At 39.6% G+C, this 24,807-nt stretch overlaps 1 protein-coding gene across 1 annotated transcript; it reads right to left on the bottom strand.

Annotated features, from left to right (window-relative positions):
* Positions 1-636: 636 nt before the first annotated feature.
* gnai1 (guanine nucleotide binding protein (G protein), alpha inhibiting activity polypeptide 1) lies at positions 637-23,580 on the bottom strand. The gene is made up of 9 exons (XM_042511005.2): positions 23,092-23,580; positions 11,877-11,919; positions 10,452-10,593; positions 9,964-10,121; positions 6,221-6,349; positions 4,671-4,800; positions 4,339-4,492; positions 3,125-3,351; positions 637-1,808 (listed from the first exon to the last, which is right to left on the bottom strand). Exons 1-8 carry the CDS (start codon positions 23,207-23,209, stop codon positions 3,161-3,163), a joined length of 1,065 nt encoding a protein of 354 aa, XP_042366939.1. The 5' UTR covers positions 23,210-23,580; the 3' UTR covers positions 637-1,808; positions 3,125-3,160.
* Positions 23,581-24,807: the final 1,227 nt, after the last annotated feature.

Raw genomic sequence — 24,807 nt, 5'->3', positions numbered from 1 at the left:
CTCAAAGGCCACGGTGGAATATAAATGTGATGGAGGTTGTGTGCAGAGCTGACAACATTTTGTCTAATTGCCTCTCCAGGAGTCCCAGTTTGGAGATAATAAGGTGCCTCGCTTCATCAGAAATGCATAGTATGTGTAACAGTACCTGCTCTGTATGACAAGCTCGCCATTCACGAAAATGTAAAGTCCGGCTACACAAATACAGAAGCATTAAAACATCAGTGTATGAACTATGACTAATATAAACATCATCCAGTAATGTTGGCGAGCATGTGATGGCAACACGATTTGTGCATTAGCAACCAATCATAATAGTGCATTAATTCAGCTTTCATGGGAAGAAAAGGTAGGGATACACATACTGTGAAATTCAGGGCTGCTGTTTAAAATACAGGATAATATTTCAAAACCTCTCTGACTTTTCAAGGACCCCGCCCCCCAATTGCGTGGCATTTTTAAAACATCAGATTCAAACAGAAAAACATTGCCCAGTGCCAAAGTGAATGTCATCTTATTTGCCAATAGGTTAAAAAAGGCGCAAAAATCATCCGACATCGATGTTCCATCGATAAATTGGTGCAGTTAAAATGCTTCATTAACTGTTGAAGATGCATACAATGATAAGGCAACTCCGCGTGGTTTGTACATGGTTTTTATTAGCAAAATAAGGGAGATGAGTCTACAAAGATTCTCCATTCGTGGAGAACATACACATACATTGACAGTTGTGGCAGTTTCTTTATATGAACAGATCCAGGACCATATTTATCACTCAAGTCTTGGCAAAGTAGAACTGATCTCAAAAATCGTAGACCAGGCTCCCTTTGACAATCCTCTATCGCCTGAACGAAAGGCTTCGCGAATGGCGACGTCTGAACCTTAAAACATTTCAGACCTCATCCTCACCTTTATAACCATCTTTTTCTGTGGTTTTCTCTCCTTAACACCCAAAACTCTCCTCCGAATACATTAAAATATACATTAAAATGTGCCTACCCTGGTCTCGAGCGCATTATAAGCTCAGTGCCTCTGCTAACCATTTTCCGAAATGGTTGGGAAGAATGGATATTTTGTACACTTTAAAAACCAGAACCCCAGATCTGCGGGGCGAATGTAACAATATACATCTCAGTATTGTACTGCGTGATCGGCCAGCGAGGCCTTCCATTGTCATGGCTGGTGGGGGGGACGGGGGTAGGGGACTGTGGAGGCTACATGTTGCTCACCATGGAGACCCATGTACCTTTAGACCAGAGGGAAATCTTCCTTCCTCCAGATAGCTCAGTGGTGTGCACATAGAAGATAGCAGGGACACTAACATATGAAAACAAGTTTACCTCTTTTATGTTTAGAACAAGTCAGCAGGCAACAGAACAAGCATTGGGACTACGACCGCGGTAAAAAGGCATGCGAAGGCACAAGTACCAACAAACTGGACTCAAAGTTGTACCCCTTTTCTTCCCTTTTGTTTAGTTTGTAGGGAAGGAAGAAAAGAAGCCACCAACAGCTTCCTTTTCCAGAGACAGCGGCAGAAGGAACAGCAAAAAAACGCGACCTCCTCCTCAAAAAAAAATTAAAAACCTTTTTTTAAAAAAAAAAAAAAAAAGTGTGCGGAAAATTTGCGGTGACGCTTTTACAATGATACAAACATCCTACACAAATGTCGCTAGTTCAAAATGTTCCAAGACAAAAAAAACATAAATAAAGCTGTTAAAAGTGGCATATAGTACAGCACTGGTCCGTGACTGATCCTCCCGACTCTTCTCATCTTCCCCACCAAAGATGCACAATAAAACTGGCTCCACCGCCTGAGGACAGAAGACAGAAGACAGGAGAGAGACAGAGACATGAAGGACGTCAGTGTTCTACATTATGTCAGGTGGGCTGCAGCGAAGCCACGCCTCTTTTTTAACAAGCATGGCTGCCTGTGACGAACGGAGGAAGCAAAGGCACATTTCAGTCTCTAAATCATAGTGTTAAAGTACATACTTAGCGTTTAATCTGTTTAAAATAATACTTAAACATGTTAAAATATTATATTAAAGATTTATAGATTTTACTCTGGATTTTTTTTCTAAATATTGTGGCTCTGAGTAACCAGGAAATGAATAGGGAATACACAGTTTAAACAGGGAAATACTGTTCTGATTTCATTTTTTAATGATACAATTAGCTATTAAGGAATCTTATTGATTATGTTGACAGAATATTTATCTCTGGAGGTTTTCCACATAATGTTTTCAGGAAATACTTCAGAAACTAAGGTTATTTTGAGTCAGGATGACAAAAAATATTTAAAAAAAAACAAACAAACATGTAATGTGTGTTATTCACTGATATGAGTTAATTATTCGTGAAAAATAAGTAATCTCACTTTTTTTTCTTCTTACTATTAGGCAATTTCTGCGTTAAGATTTTTCGTCCATTGGAATGGACAAAACAAAAAAAACTAAAACGTTATAGAGCATCACTTTATTCATTGATATGAGTTCATTATTCATGAAAAATAAATATTCTCACTTAAAAAAAAACTAAGAAGACAATTTCATGTCCTTTTTAGGCTAAAATTAAGATTCTTTGTCCATTGAAACGAACAGAAAAAAGTTTTGCTAATGATTTATGAGTACATTTAGAGTAGAGATCCATCATTTCATTTTTTTAGTTTTTTGAGTGTGTCTAAAACATAGTTGGGCTCTGAACGGGTTAAAGAGAAGTTTTGGACTTTACCACTATCAGTTTCAAAGTATCAAATGGAGCAGAAAATGCATTTAAGCCTCAGATAAAAAAGAAAAGGGCACTGATTTCACAATTTCATTACGTGTGTGATTATAGCAGATTAAGCTGCATCTTTGTAGTCATCTCCAGCGCCGCCATAATTCTGAATGCTTAAGCTCTGGAAACGAACCATTTTAAGCCAATTTGTCAAACATATCTGAATGAAAAGAAAAAAGCCAGAATGCAGGCGCACACTTAAGCAAGTCTCCCAATGTTTCCTCAGCAACTCCCACTGCATCCCGACGCTCGCAACCAATCAGCCGTAATCGTCCATGACGCAGAGCCACACATTCGAGCCGAGCGAAAGGGTGCACACCCCTACAGAGATTAAAAATGATGAGTTCCTTACCAAGAAAAAAAAAGGTAATCTCCGCCATCTTCCCCCTCAGAAGAGACCACAGTCTTTCAGGTTGTTCTTGATGATGACGTCGGTGACGGCGTCAAAGACAAACTGCACATTCTTGGTGTCTGTGGCGCAGGTGAAGTGGGTGTAAATCTCCTTGGTGTCCTTCCTCTTGTTCAGGTCCTCAAACTGACACTGAATGTAGGCGGCTGCTTCCTCGTACGTGTTGGAGCCTGGACACGAGAAGACGAGGAGCGGGAAGTGAAGGAGTCAGGAAGTCAGAACATAGGAAAAGGTATTGAAATTGTATATTTATATTGTTTGAGGATGGAGTGACATGGCTGCGCTTCCTCCTGGAAATTCTGCTCGTTTTTGTATAGAAATCATTCTGAGCATTTCTTGTCACTATGTGGTTACGAATGAAAGCTGAATGCTTAAACACATTAAAACCTGCACATCAGTTTTCTTGTGCTGCCTTCAGATGACTTTTAAAAATCTATTTAACCTTTTAAAACCTGAGTAAAGAGGTTTGATTTCTTTCAAAATCGAGGGGGGTAAAATGCAACGACCAACTTAGCAAGAAATGTCCCACAAATTACAGTTTCCAGTCTGAAAGCTAACCGGCTGCAAGCTACAGCTTTATATTTAGCAAACAGATATGAGAATGGTATTGATCTTCTCATCTAATTCATTTCAAATATAATAATAATTTTAATTCATGAAAAAAAATCCTTATTTTTTTCAGCAGTAGCAGAATGAACTGCATAAACACACCGTGAAATCATAAGCTGGTTTTAAGTCTTATTTGTAAAATAAATAAATAAATAAATGAATGAATAATGGCGAAAAAATAAAAGAAAGACAGAAAAAAAGAATGAAAAATAGAGAAAGAAATGAGAAATAATAAAAAATAGAAAGAATAGAATAAAGTACATAAAAAGAAAGACAGAAAGGACAAAAGAAATAAAGAAAAGAAAGACAGAAAGAAGAACAAAATAATAAATAAAGAGAAAGCAAAGAAAAAAATAGACAATAAAAGAATAAATAAACAAACAAACAGGAAGACAGAAAAAAGGGCAAGAAAAAAGAAAGAAAGAAAAACAGACAAAATAAAAATAAAAAAGAAAGAATGAACGAAAGAAAAAAGAATACGCCAGAGAGATAGAAAGAAGAAATTGGCCACTTTCAGAACGTGTCCTGTAAAATGCTGCCAGTCTCACCAGCATATTCTGGGTAGCAGATGGTGAGAGGACTCTTCTTGATCTTTTCCTCGAACAGATCCTTCTTGTTGAGGAAGAGGATGATGGACGTGTCTGTGAACCACTTGTTGTTGCAGATGCTGTCGAACAGCTTCATACTCTCATGCATTCGGTTCTGAGGGGAAAAATGAAGATGATGTTAAACGCTGCGATTTTCTCACAGATGCGTAAACAAAACAAGATGATCTTTGCTTCTCAGACCCATCACCATTCCAGTAAACAAAGTTCCCGCTGTGTACGAACAGAGTGCACGCTGTTATATTCTTCCATGAGTCAGAGGCTGCAGCACTCACCATCTCCTCGTCCTCAGCCAGCACCAGGTCATAGTCGCTGAGGGCCACGCAGAAGATGATGGCGGTCACACCCTCGAAGCAATGGATCCACTTCTTTCTCTCGGACCGCTGACCGCCAACATCAAACATTCTGCAGGAAGGAGAGAAGTAAACATGTTGCTCGGCGTACAAACACACATACACAATACAGGCAGTGTTTATGAAACCCAGAGGGCGAAACGTAAATGGCGGAGTCGCTGTGGCTGCTCTGCTCCTGCCGCAGCGTTCAGTGAAGTCAGAAAGTGACAGAGGGGAGAGGAAAAACAAATTCTTTTGTCTATTGTTACTTGAAAACAGTTTTGGTAAAATCTTAGCAGTGCAGAGAATACTCAAGTGACCAACAAATGTCTATTCTGATTGTGTAACAGCAGAGAAAAAACGATTTAGAACAGGAGCAGATGTTCAGGTTTTGAACTGTTTTCTATTTGCTCAGTGAAAATGCAGAAATGTGGGGCAAGTAATACCTTGCTTTAAAAGAGACTTATTACGCTTTTGTTGATTTTTCTGTAATGTAATATTACAATGCTGGATGTTCATATTAGACGCAGCCAAAGTGAGCAAAATCTTTTGAGCAAAAACACTTTTTTTTGCATGTTACTGCAAATATTCAGGTTACATACACTCCTAAATGTAGCTACGTGCTAACGTCAGGGGAACATGTAAATCTTGGTTGCAGATTATGTTAATTTCTCCCTGATTTCAGATAATCTTCCTGCTGGAGCATGTCCAGTTGTGGTGATTTTCACAGGCAAAAAGTGAAGCTACACACAGTCATTCCCCAGCCGCAAGCACTGTGCTACATGTAGCCACATGCTCATGTGTCAAGGAAACGAGTAATCCTGGTTGCTGATGTTGTTATTTTCCGCCTGATTTTGGATTATATACCTGTTGTGACATGTCAAGTTGAGTTTAGAAATCCAAAAACCAGTATATTGGTATCAGCCCTGAAAAACCAGTATCGGTATTTAGAAACCATGAAGAATGAATAATTTGCTTCTTTTTTTTTGTTTCTTTATAAAGCTGGTTAGGCGTTGCTGTGTAATTCCTATATTATGTTTAGCAATGGCGATTTTACAGAAGTACTGTAATGTGTTGCAAAAACCTTTGCCAGTCATGGTGTATCATCATGACTGCGTATTTGTCTTAAATTCCCAAAAATAGAGAGGAAACAAAGACATACTTTGCATGAGTGTTTGTTTACGGATCATATTACATGGTATTCTGCTGTATGAATTTCAATATCGCTAGCACCAGCTACCAAAACTCTGGTATGTCATCGGGCCTGCTGCCCCCACTTCCTCTGTGTTTTTTTCCAACAGAGGGCCACAACTGAGTCACCGCCGATGTGCACAACACCTTCACAGTTTGTGTCACAACTTACAGCTGTGCACGTACAAAGGGAATTTCTATGGCAGTGAATGAGTCACGGGTGACAGGAAGGAAAAGCTAATTAAGCCATCGTGTATAACACTTTGAGGCCGAGCCAGCTGTTACAGTGAAGAAATTCTCACTTGAAGTGCAGGTCCTTGAATGTGAAGTGCGTTTCCACAATGCCTGTGGTTTTGACTCGAGTCCTCAGGACATCCTGCTGAGTCGGGATGTAGGTGGCCTGGGATATCCTGTCCAAGTCGTTCAAGTAGCTGAGAGAGGGAAACAAAGGACAAACAAAACATCAAAGTGCGACCCACAGGCTCTTACATTGGTACACCTTTATATTTATAAGGCAATTATCGGTCTGCTCCCACACTCTGTGTTTTTAATCACGCAGAAACTATCACGTACGAGACAGTATTCATTGTGTTCTCAGTACCTCTGTATGCTTTCTGTCCCAAACACGTGGACAGAAAAGGCCTGGAATTTGTTGTAGAATGACTTGAAACTCAAGGAGCGTGTGTGGTTAAATGCTTTTAAAACTAAAAAGAAAGACTTAGAAGCAGATTCTAGAAGATGTTGATGTTTTCAGCCCGTCTGGTTGCCCAACTGACTCCCAGAAAGTTCTCATTTAACTGATAGATAGTTTTCTTTCAATGCATATCTGTGTGCTGTGAACTGTATTTTGAATAGGAAGAGATTCTTATAAGGGAAGTCTTTCATTTTGTCAAGCTAGAAAAAAATCAGGTGCATAATGAGGAGCTCCCTGAGGAAATTTTGCATGATGTGGGACCCCTTTTTCAACCATATACGAGAGCTGTTGTTGAATCTTTACTGAATTGACAAATTATTAGTCTGACTGTCGTATTTGAAAAAACTGAATAAGCAGATTGTGAAAAAAAAGAAAAGGAGATTCTTTATCTCACCCTGACTAACCTGGTTTAATAACGGTTAAATGAATTAATAAGGGGAAACAGAAGTATCAGGGTCATGAGTGTAACCTCCAGATGAACAAACAAAGGATGTCTTTCTGTTTGGAATAACTTCGTTAAATTTTCAGGTCCAAGAAAAGCAAAGTTCAGCCGAGATGAAAAGCTGAACACAAAGTTAAGTTACAAGATAAGATGCATAATTCGCCTGTGGTAAATTTAGACATGATGGCACGGTGGTTTAGTGGTTGGAGCAGTTGCCTCACAGTAAGCAGGCGCTGGTTTCAGTCGGAGCGCTGGTATTTTCAGTGACGATGAGTGTGCATTGTTCTCTCCCTCTGGGTTCATCCCTGGGTTTGACGATATGCAGCTGAACTGGAAACTCCCTGCGTTAAACAGTGAATGTGTTTCTGTGCTATAATGGACCAGCCAGGGTGCTGTCCCACATTTTGCTAAATACCTGCTGGGACGGGCTCCAGCATGGTTATTGTCATGAATGGGAATATGCGTGTATAGAGAATGGATAGATGCAAATGTATTCATTTTTTACAAATCATTTTAGCATGTCTTTCTCCTTTCTTTACTCTTACTAAAACCCAAAAACAGCATTCCCACAGGTCCATCACAGAGCCCAGATTTAAAGCGAATAGGGCGTCTTTCATTCGCACTTCTGGTTGTGTTTATTTGCATCTCCATTATCAGTCTAAATTTGCTGTGTCCTGTCATGCCTGAGATGGACAATGTCAAGGGCTAAAGTGCACCCGACTGCCTCCAAGCAGGTTGCAGTGACATCAAACAGGCTTTGTCATCATTATTCAGCGTTAGGGACGGCATCTGATCGGATCTTACTGTAACCATTATCCCTTATAAGTCAGATTCTTTATCGATTCCCTAATTAAATCCTAGCCAATTTCCTGTGTATTGAAAAAGCAGGCCTACATGTTTTATAATCTCGAAGTCTGAACACTGTGTAGATGACCTGAGAGAACAGCATTCGTTTTCTTCTAGGTTTTTTGATGGCAGTCTGGGGCTGTATACAACTGTTTAAGAGCACTCGCTCCATAGCAAAATCTGGGGACCAAAACATCCCATGAAATACACTGCACAGAAAAAAAAAACAACTGCTCGACTTAAAGCAATCCCAGTCACCTGAGTGGTCGACGACTGATGGTTCAAATCTCTGACTTTCAAGGGGCCTCTGTAAAGGCATATGACAAAAAAGCTCCTGAACCTCTAGACAGGAGTTTGCGGTGAGATATTTTGTCTTCTGTTGTTTCAAAGGTTTAAATCCCAACTCTTTTTTAAAGTTATGTTTTCATTCATACTGCAGCTGCACACATGCAATTGTCATCCACAGTCGAAATATTTTCATTCTGAACAAATGTGGAAACTATATTATCGCATTGTTTTCATTTTCTGAATTTTACAGACTGGATCCAGGTCTCAGTGTTGCTGCTTGCAGCTTCAAAGTGTGTTTAGTGTTTGCTCTCATTGTATAAGCTCATACGGTATGATCTACTCATACAGGATGTCACACATACACCCACATTTCCACACTCTCCGGGTGCATTATGACCTGAGCAAACATCTCAAGGTTACTGCTGATAAATCACAATGAAACAGAAAAGAGATTAGTGACCTCTAGTTGCTGGCAGACAAATACAAGTAATCTCTCCTTCATGCAAACAAGCCTTTTGTTTGTCTTCCAAGGTATTAAGTGAAGTAAAAAACACACAAGGTTTAGCAATGGTGTTCCTTATTCATGAAAAGCCCCAGGACAGCAGGATTAGAGGAACCAATTAGAAAAAAGGCCAACAGCTCCCTCGGCCTGCGACACAACCGCTGATGTTTGCTCTGCAGCAGCAAAACAAGGCAAATGGCTTTTCTAACCAAAAACAGGAGCTGCCCTGTGATGATATCATATGTTTCAAAGGGCTCTTGCACAATATATAAAGGATTCAGGCTGGCCAGGGGGAAATGAGGTAACAGTTTAGATGCGGGGAGAAGATTTTCTCAGTATTTGTGCCACTTCTTTGTACGCACGTGATGAAATGTTCCTGTGCTGAGGTGTAAGGTCAAAGATTAAATTGTCTTTCCAGCCACCGCTCTTCAGGCTGAGTACAGGAGGGCAAATATTGACAGTGTGAAAGTCCGGACAGATGCATGGTGCTGCAGCTCTGCTTGAAGCATGGGACAACTTGTGTTTAGCAACTTCAGGCCACAAAGGGTTCATACACATTTTCAATAATAAATTCCCATGACTTTTCTATGACTTTGAGGCAAAATTTGAAGACCATACATTCTTTGAAAAGACCATTAACACTCTTTACAGGTTCTTTGTCATTAGTATATAATGGATTTTTTTAAATATATATAAATTTTTTAAAAAATGAATTCAGAAAAGGATTAGAACTGAAATTTTAAATAAAACTTAGGGACTATTTGTCTGTGTGTATTTGTTTCTTTTTTTTGTTCTTTCATTATTTTTGTGATTTTTATTTCTTTAACTTTTTTCTTTTTAGCAGTTTTAAAGAAAATAATTTAATTATTTTTTCCATTTTTTGGGGAATTTTTAGAGAAAAAATTTGGTGATTGTTTTTTTTTTTCTTTAAAATATTTGGTGATTTCTACAGAAAATATGCCACGAGTTTGGAAGGGATGTTTTCTTGAAAAATCACCAAAAATAATAGCCTAAAACAATAAAAACTGAAATAATCTTTCAAATTTGAAATTCTCGATGGTCGAACACATCATACGTTTTCCAAAAAATTTCCAGGCCTGGAAATTGCAAATTGTTTGCAGAGGTATGGCAGTTATTTGGGTGTCAGGTCATCTGTGACACTGTCATTAAAAGTTGATGTAAATCAGCGTGTGCAGGACCACTGAGTCTTATCATTTGGTGACTCGCATTTTTTATGCAACTGGTTGTTTATATGTGTGTGTTTGTGACTCACTATGCTGCCGAGTCATTGAGCTGATATTCGCGGGAGCGGCTGAAGCAGGCTTGAACACCTCCGTCCTTCCACAGTCGCTTAATGACACCGGCCAGTTCTCCCGTCATGAAGCCTTCCTCTGCTGAGCCCGCCAGCACAAACAGCTGCCGTGCATCGTCCTGAGGGAGGAGTCGCATTAAAGTCAATATCATAAATCAACCATCAAAGTCATTAGAGCACCATTATCATCAACATTAATCTGCTAACTAGCTGAAATGCCGGGTGCAGGGCTTTAAGGACATTTTAGAGACAGCGTCTGATTCCTTTTTCTTGTCAATTCTCGCTCCAGACATTCAAAAACAACTTCTAAATAACCTGAAAAGACCTCTGACTACATTCAGGGGTGTTTGCTGATGAACTATTCAATGCTTGTTTTCCAACACCGTTAAGTGACTGCAGGTTTCTGCTCTAAACCCCCCAAATTACACTCCCCTCTCTCTGTCACTCACAGCTCTTGCGGCATCGCCAAAGTCGATCTTGAGGCGTCCCATGGCTCTGATGATGGCGATGATGGACTGGATGGTGTTGCTGTAGACCACAGCCTTGTACTGCTTGCATTCCTCTTCTGAGTAGCCGGCCTCATGGATGATCCTGCAGAAAAAAGGGGGAAAAGCACAGTCAGCATTTGAGTTTTCCAGCTCTGCAAAAACTCAACTGATTTGCAACAAACAGTAAGCAAACTGTGGACAGAGAGCTCATCTTCTCATGATAAGTTCTCCCCACTGAATGATGTAATTCAGCTTTCCTAAAAGTTACTTATTTTCCCCCTCAGTTTATTCTATATCTCTTTGAATACTTCCACTTCACATGCTCATTTTAACATCTGCAGAAATACTGTCAGGCCACAAAGGCTCTCCTCATTTCTGGCTGCTAAGATCATTGTCATCCAGGGAGAAGAAGCTTTTTCTACAGTTGCATGAGTGTCAGTTACTCCGGAAAAATACTTTAATAAAAGCTTACTATGTAAAATGATTATATTGAAATTTAATGTTTATTTTACATTAAAATATTCTACATAGAGACATAAATAATTTATTTTCTTTCTTACTGGTGTGAAGGGACAAATGTCATGAGAATGCAAAATGCAATGGTGTGAGTCAGTAGGCGGGTTTCAGTCGATAAATTGACAATTTGAATCATTTTATGAATTTAGTGTTTGTTCGGTCTTTTCATAGAATTTTGTGACATCAAGAAATATGAAGAATATCACTTCCTTTAACTGTTTGAAAAAAAGTTCATGAAGCAACTTCCAGTAGCTGACAACATGTAAATGTGATCTGTATCATGTCACAGCAAGTATGTACTACGTTATCGCTCAGCACACGTGTATTCCAGTGGATTTATGACTCTTCATTGTGAGTAAAGTAACATTTTCACAGGAACAGTATTGTCACTCCTCTGTACATCCTTTACTGGTTAAGAACCAAAAGAAAAAGCAATATCAGAACTGAGCAGCTGTTTAACAATGAATAAATGAAGTGCATCTGACGTGTGTGTGTCCGTGATTGATGAGTGTATCAGCGAGGATGCTTATGAGAATGTAATTCGTATGTAGGAGGCAGGCAGCACGCACATGGTGATGTATAGGCAGAGTTTATACTAATGTATTCTGCAGGGTTGTCTTCATGATCCATTAAGCATGGTACCTATTTGTAAAGTGATTCACAGAGCATAATATTACCCAGAGAGACGCGATAAAAGCATGATTGTTGTTTGACACTGTTTGTGTTGTGGAAAATGAATACTCTCTCAGTGTCATTATGCATATCTGATGAGAGAAGTCGTTGCTGGTACACTGGAAGACAGGAAGAAAGTTTGTTGTGATTGTTCGGTGCGCAGAGTGATCAGACGCAACGGCGGCAAAATGAACTCACTTCATCTGCTTGACAATTGTACTTTTCCCCGATTCACCAGCACCTGGAAGAGACGGAAGAAAAAGAGGTGTATTAGAGAGTGTAAATATTTCAAGAGGTTAATGTTGCCTGTAATGACCCTGTAAGTGTTTTTTCCTTATTCATTTTGAGCTCTCACGTCACCAAGCTCACTTCCTTCATTTGCATATTTCCAAAATAAGCACTTGCAACATTCCTATGCACTGATCTAATGTGGTTAAATGGCATGACGAGGAACCATTATTATGAAACCCTAACCCTTTAACCAAAGGAGAACTTAGAAAGCCAAGTTGTGTGTGTGTGTGTGTGTGTGTGTGTGTGTGTGTGTGTGTGTGTGTGTAACATGAGGTCTGTGCAACCTCCGCAGCTGAAAAATGAAACAAACTTGGAAGTGCCAAAAACTGCAGTTCCTCTAATGGCCACTTCTTCAGACTGACTCCAAAGGCGAGTCGGTCCCCATAGATCCCCACTGTGAAATATCTAACTTTACAGCAGAAATCAACATGTTTATAACCTGATACAAAACACTTCTGGTCTCTACTGCTAATTTTCCTATTCATGACAACTGCACAGCAGGTACATTTTTACATAAAAATGTACCTGCAAACAAAGTGATTTGTTTGCATTTTATTTAGGCTTACAGTTATGCATATTGAAGGGCGTGGCCACTGTGAGTGACTGGTGGGTGCTTTCAGTTTACAAGTTGCTGCCACAGGGACAACATTTGGTATGTAATCATGGTGTAACACCAGATTCAGAGTATAATTGTAACATTTTGGTCACCTATAGCCTTGTTTAGTGTTCGGTTGTACTAAGGAATCACATAAGATGCATAAGATGTCGTCAAAACGTCACACCCGTGCCACCCATGATCCCGTCCTGCGGGCTGTACTGTTCATAGAAACATTTGGTGCTGTTAGTACCTCCAATCCTGGCCTTCAAGCAAGACAACTCTGTCCCATTTCACGATTGTAACTTTTACACAGAACGACGAGGCGACATAATGGCGTTAAATTCTGACCCTGAAGAAGCGATGTAAAAGCGGCTAGTGTCTGGCCTCTGCTGCAGGCAGCTCCTTGCTAATATTCTGAGTCAGATGACTGTTTTGTGATAAAGCTTCCAGTTTGGTGTTAACTGAGTCTGGCATTGAATAAGGAATCTGCGTTTAGAGTTCGATCAGGGTTCCTGCTACTTTTGAGATTTTACAATGCAACATCCTAAAAAGATGATTGAAAAATATCCTGCTTCCAGGCATCTTAAGAGTTTTGACAGATGTATTTAAGACATTTTAGGCCTATTTTTAGATTACTGAATTCATTGCCTTTAAGACTTTTTAAGGATCCGCGGAGACCCTGTTTATCAGAAAAAAACATCATCAAGGCTCTTGGCCTTTCACTAACAATAAAATAGATTAATATTGACAGTGTTGTGAAGCGCTGTTAAACATGCTGTCACCTCAGGATGTGAGTGCGCTCGGCGCTGGCGACTAATTAGATTGACAGTGTTGTAGTTGACCGATTAGACAACACTAAGACGAGAAGAGCAGGGGGTTGGATGGGTAGAGAGCATACTGTCGGCACGCCTTTTTGCTTTCTCTCAAACGTCACAGTGCCATGGCAACTGCTCTCGTTATATCCAGGACATGTCTAGAGTGAGTCCGCAGTCACCTGAGGAGGCTTTGTGGTGGTGAGCGTGTGTGTGTGTGACATGTTGGCCTCCGCTGGGACCGTTATGCATTATGCATCCGCTGCTCTTTTTCCTCAACCAGTCTCTTCCAAGTGCCCTTTTATTAAAAAATGTTTCCTTTTACAAATGAAAGCCATCTGTGATGTCCTCATAGACCACAGTCATTAGACTCTTGTCCTCTAATGGGTATTACCATAACCTACATTTGATCCACTAATGTGCACTCAATGTCCTCATATTACAGCAGGGGAGACTTATAGAGAGGTTACAGCGAGCCAATTGGCCAGTTGTCTCTGACGTAAGGCTCCTCTGCCACTGGGGAAGATTTTTCAAACCACTTGAGAGTGGCTGTTCTCTGAGTAAACACCCCCAGCTTCTCTCTAGAAACAAAAAAGAGGAAGTGGAATCATATCGTGAAGTCTACTGCTATCTGTTACCTCGTGATACTGGCAGCGGAGACAAGATGGTTTGCTCTTGCATAATAAATCATCTGCCTCATCTAGTTCTACTTTCTGTGGTGTTGCGAAAGCAAATAAGAAACTTTTGACGTTTTTCACACATGCCATTAGTAGCTGAGCTTGCCTCACGCTGTAGATAACTCAAAAACTTGAACCCTAAAATGAATACATAAATATAAATCCATACTATCTGTCTGCATTCCTACAAACTTCCACTCCGCAGTGCATGCTGATAGTACAGTCCTGGCACTTCACCTTCAGGATAATTGGATGCGATCCACCTGAGGACACATTATTTTAATTACGTGTCACCACTTCAGTGCCGGAGAGCCCTGGAGGGAGGTGACGGTACAGTGGCAGCTCCCTGTGCTGCGAGGCCAAACACTGGCAGTGTGAGGCCCCGTGGGAGCAGCACACAGACGGTAGATCCGCTTATCACTGCTGGCCGGTGAGCTGGCACAATTGCACCCCTCGGCCTGCCCAAGAGCCATTTTCACAAGGCCACACACACTTCACATACCGACGCCGTGCCTCTCAATGTGGGATTCATGAAAATCCACTTCAGGCGGGCTATGAGCCCACATTGAAGTACAAAGTAGACTCCTTATAAAGGAAACTTTAAGCTAACTGCTAGTTGTGTCACTTCTCAATGGTTTTTGTGGCTTGTACTAAGACATCTCATCTAGAGATTTCTTTTAAATTTCATAGAACTGTAAGTGGAACCTCTTTGGGTTTTTGGCTGTTAGTCACACCATCTTCTGATTATTCTTAAACCAAACCATTATTTGTTTGACTGACTCTTGTTCACTCCACAACTCCACCACTTTCTCCTCCTTTTCCATGGTACAAGAGAACAGAGACTTGTTCATGTTCCTGCACCTCCCCGAGTCTCCTCCATGTTTACTGTCAACCTCGCTGCTCGAACTTGGTGCTGAAGAGAGCACAGCTATTGATGGTTGACGATGTTCATGTTATTGAACTTCTGACTAAAAACTTACAATAATATGAAATGTGTTTGCTTTAACCGAGCATCAAGATTAGAAAAAGACTTACAGAGTATCTAAAGTGAGTGTCTCCTCTCTGGAGTGTGAAAACAGTCACAAAAACAGGCGGGGCCAGGAGGGGGACTGAAACCGCAGATATACTCGCTGTTTAACCTTGCATTCGTTTCTGGCTGCGTCATGAACATTTTTGTATATACTGTACTTATACATGATGCATGTTACTGGAGGATACCTTTAGAGGGCACACGGGAGAGCTCAGGCTGTACACAACTACCGAATATGTGTGATGCAAACAACAGGAGGAGGTTACTATCATGTTAATGCTGAGATCAAGCAGAAAAGGCAACAGCGGCGACAACATTGTTGCTACATAAGACCTCTAAATCAAGCCTGTTGGGACTATGGGGAGGACATGTCTCTGGTGCTTTCCGCCATTTGTAATCCTCGCTGCTGTGTTCACTCCGACACATCCGCTCTGCCTCCGAACTGCCCCTGCTGTTTATATACATACTATTCTCCTATCTACAGCACAGCCAACGTACCAAACCCACGAAAGGGACGCGTGGCAGCCATCATGCATGCACGTAGTTAACAGCAACTAGATTTCTGGCCCAAGACACGCCCAATTACCAAATCATGATCCACACCACCTCCCTGCTCCCCGCATACACACAAAGTAGTCGGTTGTTGGGACGGTGGCGTTTGGGCGGCAAAAGGGGGCTTGCTTGATGATGAAAGCAGGCTCCTGCTACCAGGATCAGCCAATAGCAAAATTCAATTGCAATCTCCAGGTTTCAACCTTTAAAGAGCAGTCACTGTGAATATTTGTAAAACAATATATAGAATTTTAATACTTTGCACTCAAATGTCAACAATTGGACCTGTATCAATCAACAACACTACTAAATACCCATATATATTCCTTTTCAACTAAAAAAGTGATTTGGAGGTTCATTTACTGTTAAAGACAGCTTGGACCGAGTTTAACGACCACCTTACACCCAATGATCGAGATCAAGGATGTGCAGTAACCGAGCTAAAACTCATGATTTTATTCACTGGAAATTTGTCAGCGACAGTGAAATCACTTAAAAAGTCGTTTGGTGTAAGGCCAGCATTTGTCTTCAGGATAATCAATGAGACGTGCTCTGTGCTTATGTAAGTGACTCGGCTGCGGCCTCTTTACACCAGTGATATCATAAGGGTGTGGATCATGTCAAAGCCTCCAGGCCTGAAGAATACAAAACACAGAGGCGACCTGATTTCTAATCACTCTCTCACACACACACACACACACACACACACACACACACACACACACACAGACAGACAGACCTTTAAGGGTTACATGGCACCACAGGCATGACCTATGCTCCTCATGCAGAGTCATGTTACTCACCCACAACTTTGATACACCCACCCCAAAACAGCTAAACCACTGGAGCAGCTGGTTTCTGTTTCTAGCGGTTCAAACTATTTTAGGAAAATCCGAGCTAACCCTTCCAGTGAAAATGGAGGACTACTTTTTTTTTTTTCTTTTTTCCACACAGAACAGAGACGTTTCTATCTACCAACCGCAAACACGTCTTTTTCTCTTGGAACTTCCCCCTTCCCAAAGCGAGGTTTTTTAACAATGGCAGTATGAATGTGACTAAAATGGCCACCATGCCTGGGCCTTCTCCACTGTATAGATCAGAGTAACCAACTTGCTTTGCTTGAAGGCCACTTTTACAAAATGACAAGAGGCCAGGAGCCAGTCGCAGTGTCTAGGATTTCAGGATGTTTCCAGGACTTTAAGGGCTAAGTTAGGACCTCTGCTGGGGGGACTGGGGGATCTTCCACTGGGACTTTTTTTGATAAATAAGCTCTACTTTGATGTTATTTTGTACACTCTGGCACCTTATTAATACTAAAAGTACAAAAACAATCGCCAGTGTGAATAACGTTTTAAAAAATTGTGAATCAGAAAATGGTGGGGGGCCACCCGGCACCCTATTAGGAACCAGATTTGGCCCGTGAGCCTTGAGTTGAGTACTAGTGGTATAGATTAACCATATGTTGCAGCTAATACTCTTGGATCAATGTGTGCTCGCATGCCTACGAAAGTCTTTTTCGTGCTCCAGAATAACGGCATGAAGATACATTTTCAGTTTATAAGGGCCAAACCTTTTTAGGTAAGCAGTCCAAGAACTTGAGGAGGACTTGGCACAACATGCAAACCACATTAGTGATGCCACATTAGCAGCATGAGCCCGCCACCCTTCTCTCGCTCTGTTTTCCACTCTCATTCCATCATTTACATCCGTCTTCCTCTTTTGCATTCCCTTCGTCTCACATTTTCCCATTATGATATATTGTTCCTCTCACTCACTATCCAGTTCCTCTTTTTTCCTCTCTCCCTCTGGGGGGATTTAAATATGACTCACTCATGAAGGATTCCAGGATCCTCCGAGCGGTGCTACCCACCGGGGGAAATGACCAGAGGCATCGATCTGCCAACAAACGGATCGATAGCTAAAAGATTGTTTCCCACACACACTGGCACAACTATTCGCGGAGACGTCTAATGATGCTTACAAGGATACTAGAATGTGCACAATTTAGCTACTTTGACTGTCCATGTTTATTGTCAGGGGGGCCCCCTATTATCTCTGAGATGAGTAACAACATTTTTGGCAACGCTGGTTACATAATTTTAAAAAATATGGCAAACATTAAAGAGAGAACAATGACAAATGTTAGACAAAGGCTAAGGATTATTAATAAAATCTTCCCACGGTTGCACGACAGCTATAGAAAGAGTAATTAGGCTGAGGAGATTGTAATCTATTTTAGCATGTAGATATGAATAGGAGGATAATTGGGTCCTAGAGATGATGGAAATAAAATGAGAGCCAAATAAAGACGAAGAGCTAAATGTTCAGTTTTCAAGGGATAAAATTAAAAAAAGATCAAATTCCCTCTCTCTATAAAAGACACCTAAGGCTGCCAGCTAGTTTGGATGTGACAGTGTGCACGCTGACTCACAAAGATTCAAATCATTTTCATGCAAATTGGAGGTTTTTAACTCGGCGTAATGATTTTATGTCAGGGACAGGGAGCGCACAAAAGCCTGTGATTAACATTCACTGCATTTATGCACACTAATATTCCACTATAAATCCGAACATGACAATAATCTGAATTTGACGCAGGTCATGTAGACGGCATATGTTTTTGAATATTCCAAATTAGGCCTTTTAACGAACATGCGTTTTACGATTCAGACGTGTGAAATATGCTGGTATTATTCAAGTTTTAGGAGCATTCTTTAGGCATGTACACAGCACTTTCATCCCCAGTAAAGATGCATGCCCAAAAGAAAAGCCCAAATTTCCGATCAAAATAAGAAACACACCTACTTTTAAACATTATGAAAGATTTGGGATTTCAATGGGTTTTTGGGTATGTGATGGTTGGAGGAATTGAACAATGTTCCTACAGCTTACAGCAAGTGGAATTTAACACTTTTTAAGACTTTTTTAATGCCACTCGAAATGAAATTTAAGACTGACTTCACTATTTTTACCCAAATATTTACTATAAAATAATACATGACTTTTGGCTGACAACACTGCAAGTGGTATTCGGTACATTTTTCTTTTTTAAAGTTACCTATTATTTCAAGATTTGAGATTTGAGATAGCACCTTTAATACATTTGGAAACTAATTGAAGACATTTTAAGGCCTTATTTTTAGATGGATTAATTCAAGACTTTTTTAGGATCCTCAGAGACCCTGTTAAAGACGGAGGCTGTCAAACAAGTCCACCACCAACGGAAAACTTTTAAAAATCCTATTTTGAGGCAAAAACGCAAAATCCAGCTTTTCCACTGTTCTATATTTTGACGTGAGAAACAACATGTTAGGACACGATAAACGGAGTACGCACCGTTGCATGTAAACAGAAATATTAGTGGGATATTCATTTTTATTAGCCATATTAACAGCTTAGTAGGAGTATTGCCTTTTTCAGAATAAAGGCAGAAAAACGGAACATTTTGTGCATGTAAACATGCTCAGTGTGCGCACAGGCACACACAGATTTAAATCATTTTCATGCAAATTGCAGGTTTTTACCTCAGCGTAATGGTTTTATGTCAGTGACAGGGAGCTCGCATAAGCCTGTGATTAACATTTAGGGCAGAGCTGGAGAACCAGATGGTAAACACTTGAACCTGCCACTCACCGAATCACCAGAGGTTTTCTGTTTACACAAACATCTACACATTTGCTGGGGGTCACCTCCATGTGATACACAAAAGACTTTCTTTTCTTCTAGTCGAATATATACAACACATCTCTCCAACCCTGCCAGCCTTTTACTACCAAGCCGTGTGTTTGGCTGACGTTTTATCTATGCTGACAGGGTGTGTTTAGAGAAAAGTATACTCAAGAATTGCTTTCGAATCAACAACTCCAAAACAGTATCTTTCCAGTGAGTGTTTATCTCCAAGGTAAACAACTCAAACTCCCAACTCAGGGCCCCAATGTCTCTCTGTAGCACAGCTTTTTCATTTTTAATGCTTCAGTCATTAGGAGGGTTCTCATCTTACAGCGCCTCTTTTCCTTTCTCCCGGCGTCACTGTGTGTCACTTCAGGCCGTAACCTGAAGAGGCTGCCACGCTGAATGGATCAAACACAAATGGCAGGAAACGGTGCCAAGGCAGCCGCGCGTGGGGGCCACACGACCTGGCACACAGCCGTCGTGACAGCTATTTTAGCAAAAAACAGAGAGCGGATAAAATGATGGTTTTAGTGGAGCAAAAGCTGATGAAAAGTCATATTTCACCCTCCAGCAGCATAGCAGAAACTTGACCTAACTTGCACGCTCTCAATCAGCAAACCCCATCTGGCCTCCAAGCACCTGAGGAATGTGGTCTACCTTTGACGAGAAAATATGTGCATTGTTGTTCAAACGAAACAATACCAACGTCACACTAAATGTACAGAAATGTAAAGATTAGATCCGAAGAAAAGGGGTTGCTAGATTATGAGAAGCACGTGAGGAAATGGTGATCTTGCTCCAGCTCACAGATTTGTCCACAAAAGCCTCTAACAGCTCTTTTACTGTGCCGTCTGTCAGGTGTTTGCCTGGTATTGGTATTGGCTCCAGACTTTGTGTCCTGGTAACCCACATACCATGTGTGTGCATGTCAACATTTCCCAAAGCTCGCCACCTGAGGGGTTGGTGGAAAAGTTTTTCACCTACGGCCTCTATTTACAAGGATAACAGTGTTTCCCCACATGTAAGTAACGCTGTGAATTTACACATGGCTGCTTTCGAAATGTGGGCAGTTCAATTTATTGTGCATACAAAGCTGAACGAGGGAGATATGGCGTGAAAAAGTACATGTAATGAATTCAAAAAATTACATAAGACTTCAGTGCCATTCATAATGCATTCTTTTGGTGGATTTCAAAAGAGATATATCAATTGACCCAGATAATTACGGATGTCCCAATGCCATTTCTCATCCCAGAAACCAATACCTAAGTTTATCAGTGGCAATGTAGTTCAAATGGGTGCTATTCTCGGGGCAAATCGTTTTGATTTCTTTCCCAAAAAAATGGGGAAAAAATAATGAGCAACTTGGCAAGAAATGTCGTGCAAATTGCAAAAAATGCACAGATTTAGAAAATTATTTATTTTACAAGCTAGGGGGGAAAAAAATCAGAGAGTTTTTAAAATGATCATAATTACATATTTAAAAATATTATTATTGTTGTTTTATCTAGTTTTACACAGACAGATGACAATTCATTATACAATTATGCACACTATCCTTTACCCACTTAAGTAGTAATTAAAGAGAAAAAAAATTAAAAATACATAAATTAAATAGTCATTAATAAGAGACTAATTAAACACATTTAAAAAAGGCAACAAAAACAAAAATTAAATTATTATTTGATAATAATTTGTATTATTTTTTTACAGAACTATAATATTACACCAATTTTTCAGGTCATTTCCTTTTTTGTTTTTTGACTTGTTTGGCTATTCTTTCATTTACTTGTTTATTTGCTAATTTTCTGGTAATTTTTTATGATTTTTTGTACAACTTTTTTGCTTATTTCTGGGTCATTTCTTAAGTTGCTTAATGCCTTCTTCCCATGATTTTGAAAGAAATCAAGCCAATTTTCCCAGGTTTTAAAGGGTTAAATATCCTAAAATGAGAGGATCCCAACAAGATTTTTATTCACATTCAGTCAGGCCTGGGCCCCCAATGAGTCACAGGCCTATTTTCACTGCATTACAGTGGACTAGACGAGAGGAAATGTGCCATTGTTGAAAGGATTTAGTCAATACAAATGGTCTACAGAGGCGACTGAATGGCTCTAGTGGCAACAGAAGGGGAAAAAGAAAGACAAAAGTTGCCACGTATGACTAAAATTGTGAATAAAGCGGGTTTAAAACACAAAGTGACGTTGTGTTTTTTGGTATTTTGGCTTGTAACATTCAGTATTATTCTTGTTTTCTGTTTGGAAATACCGTTCTGTTGCATTTAGTGAGTTGACAGAGGGGAGTAAGCTAGCGATTCGATGCTGAAGGTTACTTGCCATTCAGCAGTTAAGGGGAGAGTTAAGTAAAAAGTAACTTAAATTGCTTAGTTACTGATTCTAGGCTTTAGAATTTAGGTTATACAAATCCTAAGTTGTGTTTCAAATAATCATTAGCCTCTCTGTGACAATCCAGTCCAAGTTTGACTTTCTAAGTATAGTGGTTTTTGATCTGGACCTGATCTAACATGGTCAAAGTGTTAAAAAAAAGCATTGAAATCTCCTTTTTTTACATTTTCACAAATAGAATAAAGGGTTCATGAATCTGAAATTGTGTTTTATATCATATTTAGCCCCTTTTGGGGAAATCTAGTCCAGATTTGACCTGACTTAGCACAGTGGTTTTTGATCTGGACCTGGTCTAATTCGGTCAACATGTGGAAAATAGCAGTGTAATCTTTTTTTTTTAGTGTTTTTACAAGGAAAATAAAGATTTCACAAATCTGACTGTGATTTAAAAAAATATTAAACCTCTGTGGAATAATCACGGCCTGTTGTGACAAGTATAGTGATTTTTGATCTGGACCAGGTTCGATGTGGTCAATGTGTGAAAAACGCTGTGAAATCTTCTTCTTTCCTCTATTTTCACAAATAGAATAAAGATTTCACGAATCTGAAATTGGGTTTTCAACATCTTTAGTTTCTCTGGAAAAATCTGGTCCAAATTTGACCCGACAAAGTACAGTGGATTTCAAGAGAGACCTGGTCCAAGGTGGTCTACATGAGAAAAACACAGTAAAGCCCCCTTTTGTTGCATCTTCACAAACAGCTTATACGTTTCACAAATATGAAATTGTGTTTGAAATAATCTTTGGCCTCTCTGGTAAAATCTGGTCAAAATTTGGCCCATAAAAGCATAGTTGTTTTCAAGAGAGATGTGGTCCAATGTGGTCTAGGAGAGAAAAATACAGTGAAATCTCAATTTTTTTTTCAGTTTCACAAACAGAAAAAATGATTCACAAATTTAAAAGTGGGTTTCAGACTCGTCTGACATGTTTTCACCACAGTAGGAGGTGCAAAAAGCAGTGAATAAGCATTGCAAAGATTTCCCTTAACTCTCCCCTTAACTGCTAGAATTGGAAGCTACGAATGGGAAGCCAACTTCAGCGCGTGTTTTAAACACAAATCGACGTTGTGCTTTTGCTATTTTTACTTATAACTTTCACTTATTTTTTCTTCTTTTATATTTGAAAATAACGTTATGTTTAGACTTAACGAGTTGACAGTTAACTCAAGCTAGCTCGGAGGGGAGTAAGCTAGCGATGCGGAATTGAAACTCCGAAACACTTCATAACTGACACCACCTAAAACTGACCGTTGACCAGAAATAAAGCAACATTAATGTGGTTTTCGTGTCACGGTGAGCTCCCTCATCACTGTATGTGGCTACTAACTGCTGTGGGCGAAGTTGGTCCGCCGACCCCCATCTTCTCCTCCCTCCTTACCGAGCAGCAGCAGCTTGACCTCCCTGGCTGCCTTCTCCCCGTCGTCCCGCAGATTCCTGTCGATCATTTTGCTGCGCTCCACCGCCGCCTTGTCCTCTGTGCTCAGCGTGCATCCCATCCTCGACCGTGTCCTTCCAGATGGTGTGAAAGAAAAATGTCTAAAATACCGTTTATACCCACATTAAATGGTTAAAACTGCCTTCGCCCCGCACACACGCCCTTTTTTTAAATGACAGGCAATCGATCTGTTCGGAGGGAAAAACGGGAAGCGAGTCGACTTAAAAAAAAAATGGTGTCGCGTTTCTTCTCCCCGCCGGATCGTCGTCGGGTTAAAATCCTTTTTTACATCCGAAGGGAAGATATTTGATAAAGAAACAGTTCCTCAGTGATGTCTCTTCCAGCAGTTCGCCTCCATTCGCTGCGGCGGAGACTGATAGTGTTTGTATGAGCAGCCTCGACTGGAGCAGCAGCGCGGCGTGTTCCGCGAGCGGCGGCAACAAATCACACTTCCGGTCTCATCCTTCACAATAAGTGTTTAATGTGAAGGATCAGACAAGCCCTGCACTACTCTGTGGCTAAAAAACTGTGCATACCCGCTTTAAAACAGAGAAATATTAAATACAGTCCTATCCTGATACCTACGAAAATTTAATTGATAGCCCGGGCTATTATCACTAAACTCATATGTATATATATATATATATATATATATATATATATATATATATATATATATATATATATATATATATATATATGCAACTGTAAACATTCTTTATTTAACTGTTGAGTTTCTCGGCGTTGTAAATACTGTATATATTGTTTGTTTATGTCGTCCTCTGTGCTTTATTTCCTTCATCTTTATCCTGCACATTCGATGTTTTTGTACTTATTTATTAATATAGTTTATTTTGCACAGTTTATCTTTCTATTTTGCTATCCCTTTGCTGCTGCAATGTTGGAAATTTCCCCACTGTGGGACTAATAAAGGATTATCTTATCTTATCTTATCTTATCTTATATATATATATATATATATATATATATATATATATATGTGTGTGTGTGTGTGTGTGTGTGTGCGTGTGTATGTGTGTATATATATATATATATATGTGTGTGTGTGTGTGTGTGTGTGTGTGTGTATATATATGTATAGCAGATCAAAGATTAAAATACAAAAATACAATCCAATTATTATTTAACCCTTTGAGACCTGGGCAAATTGGCTTTAATTTATTCAAAACATGGGGAAAAAAAATAAAGAGCAACAAAATATAACCCAGAGGTTAGCAAGAAATCTGTAAGATCCGTATATTTTATTATTGTTTTCCATTTATTTTATGGTTTTTTTTTATTGTACTTTATTGATGCAATGCTAGCTTGATCTTAATTTGTTTACTATTATTATTATTATTATTATTTTAAGTGTTTTAAGTTTATTTATTTATTTTTTATTTATTTTTTTATTAAGTTAAGTTTATTTTAAGTACTTACTTGCGTTTGTAGTTTATTTAGAGGTGAGATTATTTTACAAGCCTCTAGGTGTTTTGCTGTTTTGTTTTCACTGTGCAAATAAATAAATAAAACAAAAAAGCACTAGAAAATTACCTGGAAATTTGCCCCTCAAAAAATCCAAAATAAACAAACAAAGAACAAGAAAGTAAAACAAACAAACAAACAAAAATACAAACAAGAAATGAGCTGGAAAAATGC

The sequence above is a fragment of the Plectropomus leopardus genome, chromosome 22 (genome assembly GCF_026936395.1).
Source record: "Plectropomus leopardus strain MGB_pleo_1.0 chromosome 22, ASM2693639v1, whole genome shotgun sequence".
Classification (NCBI taxonomy): domain Eukaryota; kingdom Metazoa; phylum Chordata; class Actinopteri; order Perciformes; family Serranidae; genus Plectropomus; species Plectropomus leopardus.
Note: the sequence above shows the minus strand (reverse complement) of the source record. Positions and strands in the feature narration are given on the sequence as shown.

Bases quoted from the DNA above. Each gene is read 5' to 3' on its own strand.
- gnai1 (XM_042511005.2), bottom strand. From the start codon at position 23,209: ATGGGATGCACGCTGAGCACAGAGGACAAGGCGGCGGTGGAGCGCAGC. The intron at 11,920-23,091 runs GTAAGGAGGGAG...CGTCTCTTCCAG, and splicing joins GGTCAAGCTGCTGCTGCTCG to GTGCTGGTGAATCGGGGAAA. The intron at 4,801-6,220 runs GTGAGAATTTCT...TCCTTCCTGCAG, and splicing joins TTCAAGGACCTGCACTTCAA to AATGTTTGATGTTGGCGGTC.